Below are 22398 nucleotides of genomic sequence, written 5' to 3'. Positions count from 1 at the left end.
AGAAAGAAAAAGGAAGGAAGGAAGGAAGGAAGGAAGGAAGGAAGGAAGGAAGGAAGGAAGGAAGGAAGGAAGGAAGGAAGGAAGGAAGAAAGGAAGGAAGGAAGGAAGAAAGAAAGAAAGAGAGAGAGACAGATAAAGGAGTTAAATTAAAGTTGAATACTTAAAGTATTTTTATAAAGTTTGTTATCTGACAAAATAGAAGCACGTGACTAAGTTTTTCTACCTACTCAAAAAGCCCATTACACCAAAGCCAATGACAGGAAGGAAAAGAGAGCTAGACACGAAACTCCACCCAATTTATGTCCTGTTTGTGTCATCACATAAGGACAGGAAGTGAGTGGAGTTCTGGGAATCATAGTTTTGCTGGGGATCTCAGCCCTACTGGGGATCGTAATTTTTAGGGTAACAGATTCCAATTTCACATAGATGATAGATAGATAGATAGATAGATAGATAGATAGATAATTAAACATAAAAAATATTTTAAATAATTTCTTAGGAAGGACACAAGCCACAAGAAGTAATCAGTATAGACTTCCAACAGGACATGGCACTTAAAGTGAGCTTTGAACAAAGGCAGGGATCCAGTGAGGCAGAGGTCAGGAGTGAATGCTTTCCAGGCTTTGGGAGTAGCCTGTGAAAAGGTATGGAAACAGACAAAAAAAATGGAATGCTGTGTATAAAGAACTGTGAGCAGACTAGTCTGAATAGATAGTAAAGAAGACTAATTTGCCATAATACCCTAAAGGAAGGCTAGAACCATATTGTAATACTTTCAGTGATAAATAGTAATTGTGGGTGTGAGGATGGGAGAATCCATTTAAATTACTTGTCAATAATATGACAATCATACAGTCATGTTTTCAAAGATTAATAATCTTCATGCCTATGATTTCCACAAAAAGTTTTAAAAAGTCAACTCGGTCTACTTAGAGGTTAAAGATATACTTAACAAGGAATTTAAGCTAGGGCCAGGAATGGATGGGAAGAAATGTGTCCTTGTTGTACATTATAAAATGAGATAAAGTGGTAAAGTACTTTGCAAATCCCAAAGTGCTATACGAATGTGAGCTATTATTATCATGATTAGACAACAATTACCACAAGAGATTTGAGATGGAAAAAGTGAATTTGGGATAAGAAATATAGCTGTTTACTAAGAACAGTTTAAATAGCTCATCACATTTGTTCTTTATTTTTCTAGGCCTTTCTCAGAGATCTATCTGGAACATAGCCACATGGTGTAGATGACATTGGCAGTCACTTAGCATCAGCAATGAAAGGATTATCCAGCAGCCGTAGTCACCATCACGGAGTGACCTGTGATTCTACCTGTGACTCTCTATCCCATCACTCGGACAGGAAGCCATATTTGTTAAGCCCAGTGGAGCCTCACCCTGCCGACCACCCGTACTATACTCAGAGGAATTCCTTCCAGGCTGAGTGTGTGGTCCCCTTCAATGACCCCCTGGCCAGCAGCACCTTCCCCAGGAGGCATTACAACTCCCAGCAAGAGCTGAAAGAGGAGTGTGCCCTCGTTCCTCGCACCCTCGCCAACAAGGCGAATCGCCTTCCTCCTAACCTCCTGGATCAATTTGAAAGGCAGCTCCCCCTCAACAGAGATGGTTACCACACATTGCAGTACAAGAGAACTGCTGTGGAACACCGGAGCGACAGCCCCGGAAGGATCCGTCACTTGGTCCACTCTGTCCAGAAGCTTTTTACCAAGTCTCATTCTCTGGAGGGGCCCTCCAAGGGCAGCATCAACGGAGGCAAAGCCAGCCCCGACGACACGCAGACGATGAGATACGGCAAACGAAGCAAAAGCAAAGAAAGACGGCCGGAGCCCAAAGCCCGTTCAAACGCCTCAGGGTGGTGGAGCTCGGATGACAACTTGGACGGCGACGTGTGCCTCTATCACGCTCCCTCCGCAGTGATGACGATGGGCCGCTGTCCAGACCGCTCTGCCTCACAGTATTTCATGGAGGCCTACAATACCATCAATGAACACGCAGTAAAGGCTTCCAGGAGTAACAACGATGTGAAGTGTTCTACTTGTGCGAATCTGCCCGTCACCCTGGATGCCCCGCTCCTGAAGAAGAGTGCATGGTCCTCCACCTTGACGGTGAGCAGAGCGCGCGAAGTTTACCAGAAAGCTTCCGTTAATGTGGACCAAGCTTTGGTGAAGGCAGAAACGTGTCAACAGGAACGATCCTGCCAATATCTTCAGGTAAAGTCTTTGTGTAGTGGCTGCTCTTTAGAAACATTCATTTAATTATTGTTCTCTCTCTTCAATAGGGCTGTGTGGTGTAACAGCCAGAAGAACGCAGGGCTAAGGGGAGAGATATTGATTCTATTCCCAGCTCTATTGTTAACTAGTTCTTTGACCCGGTTTTTTTATTTATTGTTATTTATTATTTAATATATTACATAAATTATTATATATTATACATAAATAATGTCTATGATGTTATCATTTAAAATTTTTGTGTCTTAGTTTCCCTAACAGGTTCAAATTAGGAAAATATACCTTATCTATCTCAGTTGTTATGAAGATCAAAATGAGATTAGAAATGTAATGAACTCAGAAGAGCCTAAGTTCATATAAATGCAAGATGCCACTATTAAGGCTTTGCTTTCCTCCTTTCCTCAGTGATATGGGGTAGAGTTAGAGAAGATCAAAAAGTCTGAAATCTACCTTTTGTTAATTCAAAAGCTGGCACTTTGAAATTCTGTGGGAGCTATATGCGGTTTCTTCTAATGTAAAACTCTGAAGAGAACTATTAGGTTTGGGGGTACTTTATTAGTAGTTTTTATCAGAGCCATACTGAGTAAATGGGGAACTGGGGCAACCTTTCCTGACTTGGGGGGGGGTGGGAAACAGTGCTGTGGAAAGAGTGTGATGTTTGGTTTTAAAGATCCTAGATTTGAACTCCTGCTCCATCACAACTTCACTGTCATTTTAAGATGTCTTCATCTAAAAGGAAGAGATTGGACTTGATAAATTCTGCAATCCCTTCCAGCTTTCATGCTACGATCCTATCATTCTTGGCACCTGCTTAAATAGATGGAAGGAATTCCTAGTGCCTGGAGACCAGACAGCCACAGCCATAGAAACTCAAAGCTCTATTAAGGCAAAATCAATAGAATAAAACACAATAAATGTATATATAGTATACATAAATGTCAGTCTACAAATCACACATATGCCCTGAAGGCAAATAGTACCTTTCTAACCAGTACCCAAAGTCCCCTGCTGTTTTTCCCTCACTTAATATTCTTGATGTTTATTTTAAACACATCTCCTGTGTTGGAGTGTACAGAGAGGAAGACACGAATGCATGGAGAACGTACATATATTCGCGTGAATGCAGATTGGGATTTGCCACAGGCCCCTCCCTCCATATGGATAGCCTTTGCATTTACTTCATTTTTTTTACATCATGCTTTTATATATTCATCTCTCCCTTCTTCACACTCCTATTATGAAAGGAAAAACAAGAAAAATGTGCTTTTTTGTGGCAATCTTCCTGACTGTCCTTTTCTACTTTAAAATCATGGCCCACCTGCAGCTACCTTCTCTACTTTGGAAAGCTTGCATGGTAGCCAGTAGTAAATGCCCCAGAGAAAGGTCCTGCACAGGGGCAGGCAGTAATGCCCTAATGTCACACATTGTAACCTATCTTTCTGAAATTCAGAGGAAGTGGCAAAGATGAATTCAATAAATCAATGAAGCATTTATTAAGCATTCAACTGTGCAAGGTGCTGAGTACACTAATAGAAAAAGCAGCAGCATCTCTGTTTTAAAGGAGCTCACACTCGAATTGAGAGAGATACAATCTACAAGAGAATATAGCTAGCTACATGGCAAATGGAGCAATCTGAAAGCTTCCTTAGAGCCTACAACTAGGTAAGATGGCAGTTCCTGAGGGTATGAAAAGTGTAGCATCAGGACAAGGCAGATGGTAAGGCTTAGAGGTCTTCCACATCACTAGAAGGGTTGTTATCATTGGCTCCCAGTTCATCCAAACAATGTGAATACCTATTTAAATATTTCCTCATCCCTACTTCTACCCAATCACCCTAAGACATAGCATCTGGAGTTGGGGTGGTACTGAAATAAAGGCAAGGGGGAAAGGTGTTCCCTTCTGGCAGAACCCAGTTGTCCCACTAAGGTAGCCAAAGTGGGTAAAGGAACAGTTGTCACAAATCTCATTATGTAACATAAAGAAAACCATTAAATATGTTCTTCCCTTTTAGAATTCCTTTAAGAACCAAATCAGGCTCATCTCTGGAGTTAATTATCTAGATAAGAATTTTTAACAGTGAAAAAAAATATGCCAGAAGCATTAGGATATATAAATAACAAATAATTTTATCTATAGTTGCTGTGTAACTGAATAAGTGTCTATGCTTTAGTAAATGAGTGAAAAGACACATAGAAAAGTCTACTGGGATAATGAAAAGTTGAAAGTGGAATTCAGTTCTGCTTTTGGAGGTGGGTTTATACCTCCAAATTTTAATGCACTCTTCTCTCTCTTCACTTCATTTACTTTAGAGTAAAAATATCTTGGGGCAGGGAAGAAGGGGTGGGATACAACTTAGTGGAAAAATTTTGCACATAAATGGAGTACTATTAAAGAAATAAGAGAATCTTGGAAATTTGAGTAAGTATAAAATTCTTTATTTCAGTGCTATTTTAAAAAACTTTGTTATGAAGATTTGAAATTTTCAAAACTTCATTTTCCATTTCAGTCTTTTGGCTTTATTAATGAATCTCACATTTTTCTAAATTCTGAAATTATTGAAAGTCACTAAATACTTTAACAATCAAATTCCACCTTGGGAAGAAACCAAACCTGAATTGAGAGTTAAAACACCCAAATGTTTGCAATAAAATAAAGTACACACTGTAATTCTGGTTCCACCTTTATAATCCTTAATGGGCTCAAATTGCAAACTATTTTGACTAGCAACTCATTTCAGAATTTCAATGTGATTCTATTAGGAGGTGGTAGGTTTTAAAGTGAAATAAATGGAAAAGAAAGTTATTTTTAGTAGCTATTTAGTGTTATTCTTCAGTCAAAAGGTTGTGAAGAATAGGTTCCTGTGCTCCATAGATTTACCTGGTAAGGTGGAGAATGTGAGTTCTCCTCAATGAAAGTAATAGGTCTCCATTGCAAGAAATGAAGGGAATTTAGCACACCCTAGGGAATTCTCCCGAGGGTACAATGATAATCTCTGACTTTGTCTATGACATTTCAAGGCATATAACAGGGTGTTTTAACCCTTTGTCACCAGCCTCCATGCCCTGATTCCAATTTTAAATCTAGCCCCACAATAATGAAAGGGGATACAGGAAAAGGTTTCCTGTTGTGGTCTGTTCCAGGCAATATGTACTATATAAATTACCAGTGATTAAACAGATTTTTATTAATTAGACATTGTAGCATAATGAAAATAGCAATGAACAAGTCAACCAAGATATAGGTTTAAATCTAGCTTCTGATACTTACAAGCTGTTTAACTCTAAGCAAGTCATTTATCCTTTCTGAATCCTTCAGTTTACTCATTTGTAAAAATGGGCATAATAATACTATAGTGCAAGAGAGTTTGGATGAAGAGCTTCTGCACCACACAGAGATAGCAATTTAAAACAAAAGACAATTTTTAAAAAAAGAACCTTAATTACTGACCACAAAGAGAAGTGAAGAATGTTGGCAAAAGGATCAGTCTTGACATGTGACCCCCATTGCCCTTGGCCAAAGATAGGAAAAGTGGGGTGGCTTTGAATTTTGCAGCAATTTCTGTACTCTGGTCAAAGACCCAGCTGCCTCTGGCTTTATCAGCTTTAGTATATATGCATTCTGAGGGAGGCTTGGCTGTACTAGTCACACTAGTTTCCACCAGTTTACAAATACCCACATATCCCTAAATCAGAGAGCAGTGAGGAACAAATGAAAAAAATAATAATGAATAGAAATAATTGACATGTGTAACAGGTTTCATTTCTATTTGTATCCTCAGGACCTAGCATAATGTTTGGCACATATTAAGGGCTTAAAAAATAAATTCTTGTTGATTTGATTGATTGATAGTATTTTCAATGTGTACAAAGCACTATACATTCATTTATCCCTGGGCCTTCGAAACAGTCCTCTGAGATGGGTTCGTTGGGGATTTTCTTCCCATTTACAGATAAAGAAATTGAGATTTAGAGAGATTAAAAGATTCGTCCAGGATCTCTCAGCTAGTGTTTGAGGCAGGATTTGAACACAGGTCTTCCTGACTCAAGTCTAGCACACTCTCCAATTATACAAAGTCCTTGGTACACCTTAAAGTGATCTATAAATGTTAACTAGTAGCATTAGTTGAAACTGGGTTGAGATTTCACAAGCATCTCTTTTACAAGTTTTGCTTTTCATATTAAGGAGATAAATGTAGCAATGTAACATGGATGAACCTCAATAGAACACTATTTGTTTTAAAAAAAACTAATATTTAACTTTTGTAATCGAAACAAATACATATAACTAAAGCATATGAATAATGAATGCTTGTTCATTTTCTCTTCTGCTTTATTCTTTATGAATACATGTTTAGGTCCTAATTAGTGCAAATAATGAATCCCATGAAATGGTTGAATTATTCAGATTTGCACTACATATTTCTATTGGTTCAGCATCAAAATTTTACCTAATTATAACTTTGAAAAGCGAATTTGAACACAGGCGACCACTTCAGGGGATTCATTATTCACACACTAATTGGGACATAGCTGTCGATCTATGGCTAGACAGTTATAGATATACACATATAAATAGTGATATGAACTCTCTCAGGCCAGCAACAGAATTATGAGATTTTTACTTGACTTGCCAGGAATTTTCTCCTTCTGTACAATTACTAGATAAGCTTCAAGGAAAGCAATTGCATAATATCCTGACTGTGACAGTGCAGGAAACTGATCAGTTCCATAGGTCTTATGGCTCCTCTATGGCATCGACTCAGAAACCCAATATTGCAAGGTTGAAATCATCGCATGTTCCTATTAACACATACAATTGGCAATATGTCCTCACTCACAAGCTGTTTGCAGTTAATTTTAAAAAGGCTCCTCTTTTTTACCAATATTGTTATTTTTAAATGTCAAGAATCAGATGTCTGGTGTTCAGAATTGTTGTACTGCTGCCAGTGACTGTCTCTGTTAGGGGCTGGAGCAGGGACATGGATTTGAAGACATTAAAACTGTTTAATTCTCAGATGAGATGTGGTTGGCTTTTATACATTTGGAATAGAGCATTTATGGCACATCTCAGGGTAAGTGCTAATTGTAGAGCTAAAGGTAAATATGAAATAGGACCAAAGGAGCAAAGGATGATTCTTTTTGGATATTAGCTTTTCGCTTAAAAATCGCAGGACTCTTGTCTCTTCTTGCCTTTATGTAAGCACTGTGTTTCTAGCAACTGGCATATGAAGCCATTCAGAATAACAAGATTTTAGATTCCCAACTGTTAATCTTTTTTTTTAAATCACCTCAAATCATGGAGTTTGCGTTCATCCACAGCAGAAGCAGGAAAAGAAAAACAAATGCTCTCCGGTAGAAGTAGAAAGAGGAGGGGAAAGGGAGAGAGAGGGGGGAGAGAGAGAGGGAAAGCAAGCAAGGAGACAGAAGGAGAGAAAGCACTCTGTTAGAGATGAAATTTTAAGAGAGGAAAATGATCGACCTTTTTAAGGCTGAGTGGGTCTCTTCGGTTTGTGTTCACGTTTCAAGAAATGGAAGGAATGATCAGGTCTGGGCTAAACTCTTCTGTTCTTTTGCATTTTGTGTTACTGTGTTGTTGCGGGTATTGTCTTTTTCATTTTTGTTTCTGCTAAAACTAATGGGTTAGTCAGGGGAAAGTAGCTAGCAACTTAATGTGTGTACAGACAGTGAGAAAACAAGTTGGAACATCAGATAGCTTTAAACCAGTGTCTCCACAGGGACTTTTAGATAATATTTAATTGACACAGATGAGCTAGTAAAGTGTCATTAGAGGACATTATCTGTGCTAGGGAATAGAAGCAGGACGAGCCGGCTTTCCAGGGCAGGAAGCTTGATGCTTACTATTTCTTTGCTATATGATTAAATATCCTAGAAGAGTGTTCTTTTCTGGATTTATTTTTTTTGCCTAGTTAAATAAGGCATCGCAAAAGATTGCTGAAAAATTCTTTATTGCAAGCATCAACCAAAGATTTTGTTTCCACTGCCAGTATAAATTATAGCTCTTTTAAATTATCATGGTGTAAGAAATTCTGATCTTTGCCCAATTATCCTTCTCTCCCCCTCCTCCCAATCCCCTGCCACACCATACACACACACAAACACACACACACACACACACACACACACACACACACACACACACACACCCCTCATTTTAGGGCAATTTGAATTGTATTAATTGTGTTAGAATCTACTTAGGAGGAAATTCATAACAGTGTTAAACAGTTCTGAAAATGACTTTGATTGAAATGATGTTTGTCTGCTGCTTTTTTTCAAAGCCTTCAACTGGCTTAGTTAATGTTTTTCTCTTCTCCTAATTTAAATTACCTTTATAGCACAGCAAATGAATGTCATGGTTCTTGGATAAATTGGTTCTTTGGTTTATATGGATGACTCCCTGGGATCTTTCTACAATGGTCTTGGTAGAAATATCCTTTCCTCCTTCCCCAGTGAATAAAAAACAAGCTTACTTGTTATGAACTAAACTAGGTTTGAACATGGAGTCAGTACTCAGTGAATGAAATTTGAGGATTCTTGGTCTAATACTCTGTTAGCCCTGTCCAGGGTCCTGTCCACATATGTTTGATATTTTTTTCTTAATTGTTTAATCCTATGGGAAACAAGGGGTTCAAAAAGGCTCAGCAATAGTTCGGAGATTAAAAGTGTAGGGGAGAGACCTTTTGAAAACAATCAATTGAGAATTCATTATTGCTGGTCTCTAAATCCAGTATCCTAACTACATTTTAGCCAAGTTCAAAAGAAACTAAGATAAACCAGTAAGAAGTTTTCTGAATGCAATGTATTTTACTTGAGTCTTGGGGATTCCAATGTGGTAAATGAAGGTAGATCAGGAAGATTGATAGTAACCAGTAGTAGAAGATACCTTGGAACCTGGGGGAGTGGGATAAGTAGTTCTCTTTGTTCCCCAGATAATACGGGCTTTCCTCAGTTATGGAAGAAAGATAAGTGTCTTGCTCTGTATTTCATATTATATTTTAATTGGAGGCAATGTGCAAAAACATAGAACACATTTTTCTTTTCTTCTTTTTTTAAATGTGTCCAGTGCTTTGAAAAACTCCTGGTAGCTAATGACAAAAGACATGCAATATGGCTTGGCTGATTTTGCTCCTGCAAAAAATTCAGTTTTTCATTATGTTGTTGCAGGATTGTTGGGAGAATAAACAACTTTTTGTAATAGCCTATAATAATGGCAGGTGTCACAAAAACCTGTTACTTCTGAGTTGTGTAAATGATGATTTTTCTCAGACTGGAAAGTCTGAGATTCATGATTATCATCCACTTGGCACCCTCAATGGTGCCACAAATCACCAAATCAATATGGTAAGGAATTAAAGGGAAAGATTCATTTCAGTCAGTCAAAGGTTACCAATGAGCTAGTTTAGAAAAACGTTAGTTCTGTGACTGATTTTATTGTGATTTCTATCGTGGATCTGAAAGGTTTTCAGACAGATCTTTCCACTTCCTGAGAAAATGTGTGTGTGAATTGGATTTGTTTATTTGCTTATTGATGGTGTTTTGCCTCATATAACATTCCTCTTACCAACTTCTCTCCACCAGAAAACTATGTCCCAAGTATTGGACATCTTGAGCTAAATCTGGCACAGAAGAAAATTCTGGTGGCTTTATTTTTTTAACTGACATATACTTGTACACATATATCTTGTTATACATGGTTTTTGTCTAAAACTCTGGAATGAAATCTCTTTACAGGCAGAAATCTTGTCTCATACACAGTAACTATTCAGTATTCAACTAACTTCTACACAAACACTCTTATCCCCCCTTACTCATCTGCCAAACTGAGGAAAGAATATATTATATTTTCCAAAGTTGAAAGAAATTGTGGGTTGGGGTAATAGAAAAGAGAAATAAAGCTAAGAGTTATGTCACCAACACAAAAACATTGTTTTTCTGTTACCTTTGATACATTCCTTACTTTTACTCATTTTTATTCTGTTCCTTCTTAAAGAAAGCACTTGGGACCAAGACAAGAACTATTATGAGTCCCCTGATCTTCTAATTATAGGCATTTTCCTGAGAGTATCTCTGAAAATGGGATTTTTCCATTTACTGAAGTACAATGAGAAACTCTACCCCAGTTCCATTTCATTACAAAATGAGTTTGGAGAGTAATACTGTTTTTTAGGAGGATAGCATCATTCTTCTTTTCCTGTGCTTTCTTTGTCTCTATTTATTTGAAAAGAAATTATTAAGCTCCTAATATGTGCCAGGCATCACACTAGGAATTGAGACAAAGATGAAAATAATGTGTTCCTACCTTCGAGGAACCTAAATCCTACTGAAAATTTATATTTTATTCCCCCAAGTTTGAAAACTTTAAAATTCAGGCTGAAGATGGGACAGATTTGGTCTCATAAGGAACATTCTATTAGATAGATAGATAGATAGATAGATAGATAGATGATAGATAGATAGATAGATAGATAGATAGATAGATAGATAGATAGATAGATAGATAGATAGATAGATAGAATGCTGAGGCACCTAGGTTGTTCCTATAATCTTAGAGAGGTTTTAAGCTTTTAGTCCAATTCCCTGCTTTCACAGATGAGGAAAGAGAGGTCCAGAGAAGTAGTATGACTTACTCAAAGTCACATAGCTGGTCAGGAATGAACTTCTAGGCTTCTTCTACTACTCATCTCTTCTTAAGATTAAAATTCTTTTACTGATGAAGTCTGACAAAACATACTACATTTTGCTTTCTTTCTTCTTTTTTCTTTCTCTTTTCTTGTTTGAGATCTCTTCCACAAAATGACTATGGAAAAAATGTTTTACATGATTGCACATGTAAAATCTATATCAGATTGCTTACTGTCTCAGGGAGGTGAGGAAAGGGTGGGAGAAGGTGAGAGAGGGTAGGAAGCAGGGAGAGAATTTGGAACTCATAATTTTTAGAAAATTAATGTTAAAAATCATTTTACATGTAATTAGGAGAAACTAAAATATAATTAAAAAAAGAAAAAAGTGAATTCTTTTGGTAAATTCTGACTACAAATTGAGGGATGCTTTTTTTACTTTATTTTCCTTGTTTTTTTCTTTCACTTTGGTGAATTATGGAACTATATTGTATGACTTCACATGTGTAATTGATATATTTTATATAATACTTTATTTTTATGATTACATGTAATAGCAATTTTTTTACATTTGCTTTACAAAATGTTGAATTCCCAGTTCTCTCCCTCTTCCCTGAGATAGCAAGCAACTTGATTTAGGCTATGCTTGTGTGATCATGCAAAACTTAATTCATATCATATTACTTGCCTTCTATCCGCTGAGCCACTTAGCTGTCTCATATCTATATCTAGAAGTATTTGAGGGGCTAGGTCTGGAGCAAGGGAAAGAATTTAGAACTCAAAATGTTTTTAAATGAATATTTATTTAAAATAAATAAATGGATGAAGGTTTTGTTTTTTAAATAAGAAAAATAAAAAATTTTAGAAGACTAAAGTTCTTTTAAACACTAGCTTATGTATTATTACCATACACCCAGGTTGTCATAAGATCAAATGGAGAAACCACATGGTACAATGACTGGAGTGATGGTCTTAGAGAGAAGACATGGGCTCAAATCTCCCCTCAGAAATTTACTAGCTATATAACTCTTGGCTTAACCTCTCTGGGTCTCAGATTCCCTTCTATGAAATGAGTTTTAGGCAAGATGGCTTCCTTCCAATTCTAAATCTATGAACACATGTCAAAAACCATACGTTAGAAGGACAGAGGCACAGAAAGAGAAATGGAGAAAGGGGTCAAAAGTCAAAGTATAAAAAAGAGGTCAAAAGTTAAAAGTTATAAGTCTGCTTGTGCTTTTGATGGTTTAAAATAGGAAGGGGAAAAAAGCACAATTCCTTAAATAATTACCTGTGATTTGTAAATACAGAGCTGCAAATGACTGTAGGGTATTTTAAACTTACAAAAGGATGAAATGAGTATGGCTCCACAGCTCTCCTCCCATCAATCCTAAACTCCCACCTGCTTTATTGTGAGGAAGTCAAACCTCAAGGAGGAAACAAAGAAAATAGAACAAATACACTGGGGATTGTGCTATCTAATCAGCCACCCTCAGTGCCTCCCCTCCCAGTTCAGGGTCTTTTTGAGGCAGAATGGTGAAGTCTGTTGTCACAATTTTTAACCCAAAGTTTGTCTTTGATGTACACCCCTCCTGATAATCCATACCCCCTTCCTTTACTAAGCTTTCAGTTTGTTCCCACTGTTGGAGAGGATATGAGAAACTAATCCCCTAACAGATGTTCTTAACTTGGGTCCATGGGATTTCAGGAGGTGTGCAGATAGATTTCAGGGGATTCTTAATGTGGACAGTGAAAAAAATGTATCTTTATTTTAATATAATTTTTCTTTGCATGCCTAGGTATTTTATTTTATAAATTTAAAAACAAATATTCTGTGAAGGGGTCCATAGGCTTCACCAGATTGCCAAAGGGGTCTATGAAACATACACAAAAAAAAGATTAAAAACTTATAACCTGCTTAGAACATCTCTCATAAGGGGCAGCTGGGTAGCTCAGTGGATTGAGAGTCAGGCCTAGAGACGGGAGGTCCTGGGTTCAAATCTGGCCTCAGACACTTCCCAGGTGTGTGACCCTGGGCAAGTCACTTGACCCCCATTGCCTACCCTTACCGCTCTTCTGCCTTGGAGCCAATACACAGTATTGACTCCAAGATGGAAGGTAGGGGTTTAAAAAAAAAGAACCTCTCTCATGGAGTACTTGCATTTTATTAGTCAAGGAGAGCTCCTCAAAACCCAAAGGAACATGATGCAGAGATGGTAGAATTTCAGGTATCCTGAACAACTGATTTAAGAAGAAAGTAGGGGAAGGTTAGGTGTGAGGAGAAAAGAAACCCTTTGAAGATCTTATAAAGCAAGTAGGTGTGGTTTTCCCAAGTCAAGATATATCTTCCTAAGAGTAAAAGCACCACCACCACCACCACCACCACCACTGCCTTCTCCCAAGTCCCCTTTTACTCAAAGGACTTTACCAGCAACACTGTCATCCTGCTTCCCCCGAACCCTACCCTTCACATTCAAAAGCAATGGAAAAAATAGCTACTCGACAGAAGAAAAGGTTGGGAAACCCTATTTTCAGTTGTTTTCCAGGATTGTCCCACTCTTTTGACCCCATTTGGGGTTTTCTTGGCAAAGATACTGAAATAGTTTTGAAAGATACTGAAATTTGCTATTTCCTTCTCTATCTTATTTTACAGATGAGGGAATTGAAGCAAAAATAGTTCAATGGTTTGTCCAGGCTCACAAAGCTACTAAGTGTATGAGGCCAGATTTGAACTCATGAAGATGAGTCCAAGCCAGGGCTGTCCTCTAAGCCAGTGATGGGCAAACTTTTTAAAGAGTGGGCTAAAGGAAAGGAAATGTTCATCTGTCAGTCTGTTTCTAAGGCAACTCTTTCCAAGTTTCATTGTATTATATCCTACTCATTGTATTCGTCAGATTAGGAATAATGTCCTGTGGCTGGATAGAACATTTCAGGGGGCCTTATCTGGCCGTCCAGCTGTAGTTTGCCCATCACTGCTCTAAGCCATCTATTATTTCCTCTAATGTGACCCAAATCTGCAAGTTAGAACATGATCATTCCACTGGATTATGGATGAAATAAATCCTAGACTGCATATTAAAGCAATTTAGGTCCTCTACCCTGTTCCCTCCACCCCTACATCCTACAATCAACTTCATCTGAACTAGAGATTCTTAACTCCTTTTTCCCTCTTGGTAGCCTGGTAGAGCCTATGGGTCCCTCTTAGAATCATACTCAATATCATGAGCCCTAATTGAAGAAAATGTTAAGTTTCAGTTAGAATTTAGAGAAAATAAATATGTAATTTTCCCATTCAAATTCACAGCCCCCTCAAATCTGTCTATGTACCTCTTGGCTCTAAACAATCCATACCTTAAATTTTCTTAATCAACAAATTAAAGAAACATTACTGGCATCTGCTTTTTTTTTGTTCTGTCTTCAGAAAGTGAGGAACTTTTAGGTCTTTATATTTCTGGAAAAGAATTGCTGCTATGTAGTATCTATCTAAAACTAGTATTAATATGGTGAAAGTAATTACAATGCTGCCATAGTCTATGTCTGCATTATAAGAAAATAAATGCCCTTAGTAGCTAAATAGACTAGGAAATTGTGATATAAGGGCAGCCATGTAGCTCAGTCAATTGAAAGCCAGACTCAGAAACAGGAGGTTCTGGGTTCAGATTTGACCTCAGATACTTCTAGTTTTGTGATCCTGGGCAAGTCACTTAATCCCCATTGCCTAGCCCTCAGTGTTCTTCTGCCTTGGAACCAATTCGCAGTATTGATTCTAAGAGAGAAAGCAAGAATTAAAAAAAAAGAAATTATGATACATAATATCTTAAATGACTTAAGATGATAGTAATTGTCTAATAGAGAGATTCTTGCACTGGCAAACAGGAAAAATGACTGTCTTACACTGCTGTGACTTGAGCCACCTTATCAGACAAAATGGGGACAATAATATGGACCTATGATTATTTTACTTGCTTGGAGTGGGGGGGGGGGGGGGAGTGGCAGTTACAAAAAGCTGGAAATCAGAGTTCTTTTGAGTATAGTTGCTGTACAAATCCCAAAGACATTATCATCTACTTGGTATCCAAGTAGAAGGACATAACATGTTATTTATTTTGCTAGGTGTGGCCTTCATCTAAACCAGAGTTAGGAGAAAAGAAGATGCTTCAATGATGAAAAATGGCCTTCCCTCTGAATAGGGCCAGCTAGGGGCTTAGGCTATTTGAGTTTGTGAGCAAACAAAATAAAGCTTTTGTCCGTAGGTGAAGAGAAAACAAAGAAGTTGATCTTTTAACAGCTAAGAATCCCAGGATCAGGTTTCCTATGGTTCCATATTAACCGAGGGAACACAAGCTCTGCTAGCTTCTTCAAGACCTCTGTTTGCTCAGACAATACCTGCTTTGGGGTTTACACCTTAGCTTTGTGGGCACACAGCTGCTTCATTCAAGTCAGCTTTGCTAAGTCAATAGAACTCACATAATAAATGGGAAGAGCTGTAGGGTTTCTGGTTGTGTGAGAAGCTTTTCAGCCCTGTTCCACTCTGGACCATACCTACCCTTCCACACCTCCTTTATTAAAGGGCACATCAGGTTCCCTAGGGATTGCTTCAGCTCCCAGCCCTGAAAGATGAGCATCCTTCAGAAAGCACAACTAAAAGATAATGGCAATCTGTATACCTTTCGTTCCTGGAACCTGTAAGTGCTGACTCAATAATTACCATGCTTAGAAACCTGGGAGGATTATTCTCAAAAGACTACAGAAATTGAAATGAAATGTGGAATAGTGTTGTCTATTAGTTATCATGCTAGTAGAGAGAAATCCTAGAATATTGGCTAAACTCAAAGGCTATGCTTTAACCAAAAGCATGTTTCCTAAGTCTTTTTCTATTTGTGGATCATTTTGATGTTGACCACCACAAATGAAAAAACATATAAGAAACTCATAGAATTCAGAGAAAAAGTTATACTTCCAAGAAGAAGTGGGGGAAAGCATTGGACAAAAAATACCAGTAAGTTTATTAGTTATTATAGTGATGTTTAAGATGACAATTTTTTAAAGCATAAAACAAGATACACATTTCAAATGCTCCTCAGCAGCCCTCATGAGATGTATCATGTTCACCTGGCTACTTCTTCCCAGTTTATGCATATTCACAAATTGTGGTTAACAAAAATCCACTGTTGTACTGTTAATAGAAGGGCTAATCCCACTCATACAAATTGTACCATTGCAACCATTTTTGAGTAGGCTAACTGTCTTTAAGATCATCTAGTCTAACTATGATTTTATGGCCCTTCATAACCTAGCCCTATCCTACCTTTCCTAGCTTCTTACACCTTGCCCCCCTCCACTTGTATTCTACAGAAGTGTCACTGGACGTTTTGCTATTCCTCACTTGCAAAAAGGCATTCTAGCTATTGATTATTTGCATTTTCACTATCTGTTGGCCATGGCTGGAATTTTCTCCCTCTTCATCTCTGGATCCTGGCTTCCCTAGCTTCCTTCAAATCTCAAATAAAATTCCACCTTTTGTAAGAAGTCTTTCCTAGTCCCCCTTAATGCTAGTGTACTCCTGTGATTATCTCTAATTTATCTTTACACAACTCATTGGCATTTTATTGTTTTTATGCTATTAGAACCTGTTAGAACATGGGACAGTTTTTTGCTTTCTTTGTATCCCCTTCACTTATCACAGTGCCAGGTATTTAGTCAATACTTAATAAATGCTTATGGACTAGATAAAGAAACTGAAATACACGGAAGTGAAGAAACTTGTCCATAGTCCTTTGACTAAATATTGATAGGGCTCAACCTCAGAATCAAGTCTTCTTATTGATAGTATAATCCAGTTTTCATGACATCATATACCCTTCTCATGTGTGAATGTTTTGGGCCCTCTTCATGTTGTTTTTAAATTCATTTATACATCCAACAAACATTTATTAGATTCTTATTTCATATAGCCCAGTTTGGTATATACTTGAGGAAAAACTAAGTAGAGATAAAAATTGCTTCTGCCCTCATAGAGTTTACAGTGTAAGCTAGTAAAAAAAAGACAAGACATATAGACAAAGTGGTCATGATTCAAAACATTATGTAAATGGATTAGAAAGTTTCAGAATTGCTGCTAGATGTCTGAGCATGAAGTGCATTACTTGAAGAAGGATCAGGAAAGCTCCTATAATGAGGCAGTGTTTGAGAGGGACTTTAAAAGGCACGTATAGATTCAACAGGCAGAGGAGGAGGAAAACCAGGTAAGAGTAGGGGGAAATGGAGGCAGAGGCAGGAGAGCAAGGTCTTTAATGATGTAGAATATTGCAGCTTGGCCAAGACATAGATTGGGCAGTAGAGAATAATATAAGATATCTGGAATGGTTTGAATTTGCAATATGGACATCAGGGAGCCACTGAAAATCTTTAAGCAAAAAAATATCATTCTGGCATCCATACGAAGGAAAAATTAGTGAAAAGGGGAAGAGTAGAAGAAGAAAGACATATTACTGCAATAACTTTGGGGGTTCTTAATGAAGATGTGGGCATAAAGGAAAGAAAGAAGATTTAAAGATAATGTCAAGATACTAAATATAGGAGAAAGAGAAAAATGATGATACTACAAACAGAAATAGTGATGTCCAAAGGAGAAGGAGACTTATTATAGTTGGGAGGGAGAATATAATACACTCAGTCTTAGAACATTTAAGGTATTGGAGATAAATAGTAGAAAGGTAGAAATTCAAGACTGAAGCTCAGAATTGAAGAAGACAGAATTGAAAATGCAGATTTGTAAGTCATCTGCACAAAAGTGGTCATTGAAACTATAATGATCAGGGAAAAGAAAGCAAGGTCAAAGGCAGAGCCTTGAGGAACCTGCCCTTTAACACATATTAGAGGGCTGAGAAGAGGACCCACTCTAGGACTAGTTGGGGAAAATAGGAAGAGAACCAAAAGAGCATAATATTACTAATTATTATTAATAATGAATAATAGCGTGATGTTAGTATTATGCTAACTAATTGTTAATAAACCAAGACTAGAAAAATATAAGGTGAATCAGAAACATTTAATATTAGTATAAAATTAGTAGCATTGGTAATTATTAACTGCTATTAATAATTGGTAATATTGGTGTAATCTTACTCTCTAAACCTAAAGAAGAACCACTAGGAAGAGGTTCCTAAAACTGTCAAATGCTTCAAAGACACCAGGAAAGATAATAAGAGTTTAAACAGAGCACTGGGGACAGAAGCCATGAAAAAACTGAGGAGAAAGTGAAGAAAGAAGCTTAGACATCAGATGAAGAAAGCTTATTTTAAACTTATTATATAATTATATATAGTATACATTCTTATATTATTCTATTATATATTATAAAACTTATTTTTAAAAAATTTGACAATAAATAAGAGAGAATAGTAGCTGAATGAGCTAGCAAGATCAGGGAAAGATTTGCTCTAGGACTATGGAGATTTTACCACAATTATAGCCAGTGCGAAGGAACTATTAGACAAAGATGTTCAAAGGATAGGAGTTGAAAGGAATATCAATAGCCATTTAGTCCAACCCATACTCAAAAAGGAATCCTCACTATAAAATACTAGATAAGTAGGTTATCCAACCTCTGCTAAAAGACCTCCAATGGCATCACCCCTCCAGATGACTTATACCAGCATTCAACAGCTTTGGAAGTTTGGAATTCTCTTTTCAACTTCTGGTTTTGTCTTTTGGGTCAAACAGAACAAGCCTAATCCTCATTCCACAAAATACCTTTCAGATATTTGAAGAAAAGTATCACACCACCACCACCCCAAGTCTTCTCTTCTTCAAACTAAATATCCTCAATTCTTTCAACTGATCCTCATATTACACGAACTTAAGACTCTTCAGTATATTTGTTGCCATCCCCTCTATGACGTATACAAAATCTTTCTTTGATATTAAAAGAAAACTCTTACCTTCTGTCTTAGAGCCAACATTGGTTTCTTACCCAGGGTAACATAGTTAGGAAGTATGTTTACTTTACATAGTTTGAGGCCAGACCTAAGCCCAAGACCTCCCATCTCTGTGTATGGCACTCTATCATTAAGCCTTCTAGCTGGCCCCCACAATATCTTTCTTAAAGTATGTCACTCAGAACTGGACACAGTAAATGAGATGAGGTCTGACTAGGTCTGAGTGCAAAGGAATTATCACCTCTTGCTTCATGAAAATTATTAATCTCATATGTCCAAGATGTCATTAGCTTTTAGGGATTGCCACATCATACTACCGACTCATGTCAAGGTTGCCATTCTATAAAACATCCAGATCTTTTTCAGAAAAATATGCTATCTAACCACATCTCCCCTGTTTTTATCCTGTTGAAGTTGATTTTTTATCCCTATTAAATTTCATCAAATTAATCTAGTGCTCTAATCTATTAACATCTTTTTTAATCCTGATATCGATCCAGTGTGTTACTCTGCCTCCAAACCTGATATCATCTGCCAATATGATGACCATGTCATTTTTAACATATCCAAGTCATTAATAATGTTGAACTGAAGGTCAGGCAGAGATCTTGAGACACTCCCAGTATAGATCCCTTGTCACTTTAATACTGAATTATGAACAACTTCTCTGAAACTAGATATTCAACCAGTCCTTAATCCACTAATTAAATCATCATGACTATTCTCTCCATCTTCTCCAAAAGAATAGCAGGAAATAACAAATGCTTTGCTAAAATCAAGATAAAAAATATCTACACTCCCCTTTGATTATCAGTTTATTAATTATTTTTAAAGTAAATCAAGTGAGTCTGATATAATTTGTTCCCAAATCATCTATCTTGTCTCTTTGTAATCCCCTCTTTTTTAAAATTTTCATTAGCCATCCCTTTAGTGAACCATTCCCCAATTTCCAATTTCCCCAGGAATCAATGTCAAGCTCACTAATCTAGAGCTTGCAGATTCTGTTATCCTTCCTTTTTCAGGAAATTATTTGCTCTTCTCCAGTTTTGTAGTATGTGTTCCATTTTCCATAATCCTTCAAATATTTCTGGCAGCATAGTTCCTCTGGGCTTGGGTAAGTTGAATTCATCAAGAACACCCATGTTATTTTTTGTTTCTTCCTCATCCCTGTTATTCTTTTATTTTTCTATCATCTGTTCAACAGTCATTTTCATTGGCAAAGATTACAGAAGAAAAATATAAAGTAAGCAGTTCTTTCTCTCTGTCATCAGCTATTGTCCTACCCATCCCAAACATGGACCATATCCCTTTGACATTTTTTCTCCCACTATAGCTAATGAAAATCCTTTTTGTTCTCCTTAGCTTCCCTCACCAGTTTCAACTCATTGTGAATGTTAGCACTTCAAGGAATATTTTTGACAATGATTAAAATGGCATAATTGAAAATGCACAAAAGAGAGAAAGGACCTAGAAGAAGAAGGAATAAATAGTACCAATGGCGTAGATTATATAATAATGGGAAGGAATCTTCCAAATTATAACCCCTTGATTTTACAGATAGGGAAAAGTCACAAATAAGTAAATACCATTCAAACTCAGGTTTCCTGACTCTAGTCCAGGGCTTTTTTTCTACTACAATAGACTGCCTAATGAGTGAAATGTGAAACTTTTCCAATCCTCTTTCTAGAAATATACCAATACCCACTCAGGCAGAACAAAGAGCCTAAATTTTCATGAATGGGAAATAATTAACAGACTAATTTAACTGGAAAAGAGAATGTATGAAATAAGACAGAAAAGGTAAGTAGAAGTAATATTGAGAAGAGCTTTAAATGCTAAGCTTATGATTTTGCATTTTATCCTAGAGATAATTGAAGTAGGAAGAATGTAGAACCATGAAGACCAGTTAGGAATGGTAAAAAAATGATAGGTGCTTCAGCTAGATAGAGGCAGTGTGAGTGGAAACAAAAAGGATAGATGCAAGATATATTATGGATATAGGGTCAAAAATACCTGGAAAGGGGGTAACTAGGTGTCTCAGTAGATGGAGAGGGCCCAGAAACAGGAAGTCCTAGATTCAAATATGGTCTCAGGACAAGCCACTTAACCCCCATTGCCTAGCCCTTGCCCCTCTTCTACCTTAAAACCAAATCATAGTATTTGTCCTAAGATGGAAGATGAGGATTTAAAAAAAAACACTTGGAAAATGTTTGGTTATGGAGTTGAGAGAGAGAAGAGTTAAGGATGGCTGATAATCTACAAATATCATGTTTCCACTAAAAGAAATGTAGAAGGATGAGTTAGAGCAAAAATATGTTCTATTTTGTACATATTGAGTTTTAATATCCCTGTGAGATATCAAGATGATGTCTCAATATAGGACTGGAAAGCAAGAACTATTTTTATTTTTTCTTGGTATCTCCACTAGAAGAATAGTATAGAAGGTATGTAAATAATGGATATTTATTGAATGTTTGCTTGTTTGACATGTAGATATAGAAGATATCTGCATAAGAATGATAATTAAATCTTGGCAAATAATGAGATTACCAAAAGAGTTGAGAGACAGAAGAGAACCCAGATTAGAGCCTTGGAGTATATCCTCACTTAGTGAAAAAATGACTTAGAAGGAGTGGTCAGATAGAACAACTAATTAAGAGCAGTATCATAAAATCCCAGAGAAGATTGTGACCAGCAGGACTGTGAAGTCAACAATGTCAAAAAAAAGTCAATAAGTATGAAAACTGAAAAATTAATGAATAGAAATCACAGTCAACCATGCTGTTAGTTTCAGTTAGGATTGTAAACTAGATTGAAAAAAATTAAGAAGGAAAAAGAAAGGAAAAAAATAGTATAGATAGCTTTCTAAAAGTTTGGCTATGAAATGAAGATGGGGAAGATGATGGCTTGAAAGAAGGAGAAGACCAAATAAAGGGTTTTAAATATGCAGGAGTCTTGGACATGTTTATAATCCATTTTCCCTACTCCAGTCCAGTGCTAGTTAGGAAACAGGGAACCAATGGATAAGGAGAAATTAAAGATAAAAGTATGAGAGGAAATTGTGGATGGAAAAATGTCCCAGAAGAAATAGTAGAGTATGGAATAAAGAGCACAAGTTGAAGGGTTGTTCTTAGCGGGAGAAAAATCTATCTCTACCTTGAAAAAAGAAGAAAATGAATATTGACAAAGAAGTATATTGAGTGTGGAGAAGTTTATGATTATTGGCTTCTGAAAATTCATACAGCAAATTAATGATTTACATAACCAACATAGATGATGACTCGTTCTTATTTTTTTTAAATGACCATATCATAGAAGTTACCAGGGACTAGTCAAGCATATGAATCTCCAACAAGCCATTCTTGTATTAGGGAGATTCTATCAGGTCCTTCTGAAGCTGGGGAAAACATGAAACTGTTTTGGAATAGGTTTGGAAGAAGGAAATTGTTAAATTGATTCTAAACCCTCAATGTAACTTCAAGAGGGTCTTGGAAGTTCTTTAGATCAAAACAGAAGATTGGAACCAACCTACTCTTGAAACTAAGGCTGGGGAAATACTTTGGACCTGAAGCTCCTA

At 36.9% G+C, this 22398-nt stretch overlaps 1 protein-coding gene across 1 annotated transcript in view; it reads left to right on the top strand.

Annotated features, from left to right (window-relative positions):
* The first annotated feature begins 1276 nt into the window (after positions 1-1276).
* DLGAP1 (DLG associated protein 1) overlaps positions 1277-22398 on the top strand; it is a 394054-nt gene continuing 372932 nt past the window's right edge. Inside the window, exon 1 of the mRNA XM_044683077.1 lies at positions 1277-2230. Within this exon, the coding sequence (XP_044539012.1) occupies positions 1277-2230 (954 nt within the window). The remainder of the gene's footprint in view (positions 2231-22398) is intronic.

Source organism: Gracilinanus agilis, chromosome 1 (genome assembly GCF_016433145.1).
Source record: "Gracilinanus agilis isolate LMUSP501 chromosome 1, AgileGrace, whole genome shotgun sequence".
NCBI lineage: Eukaryota > Metazoa > Chordata > Mammalia > Didelphimorphia > Didelphidae > Gracilinanus > Gracilinanus agilis.
This window is presented reverse-complemented; position numbering and strand designations above follow the sequence as displayed.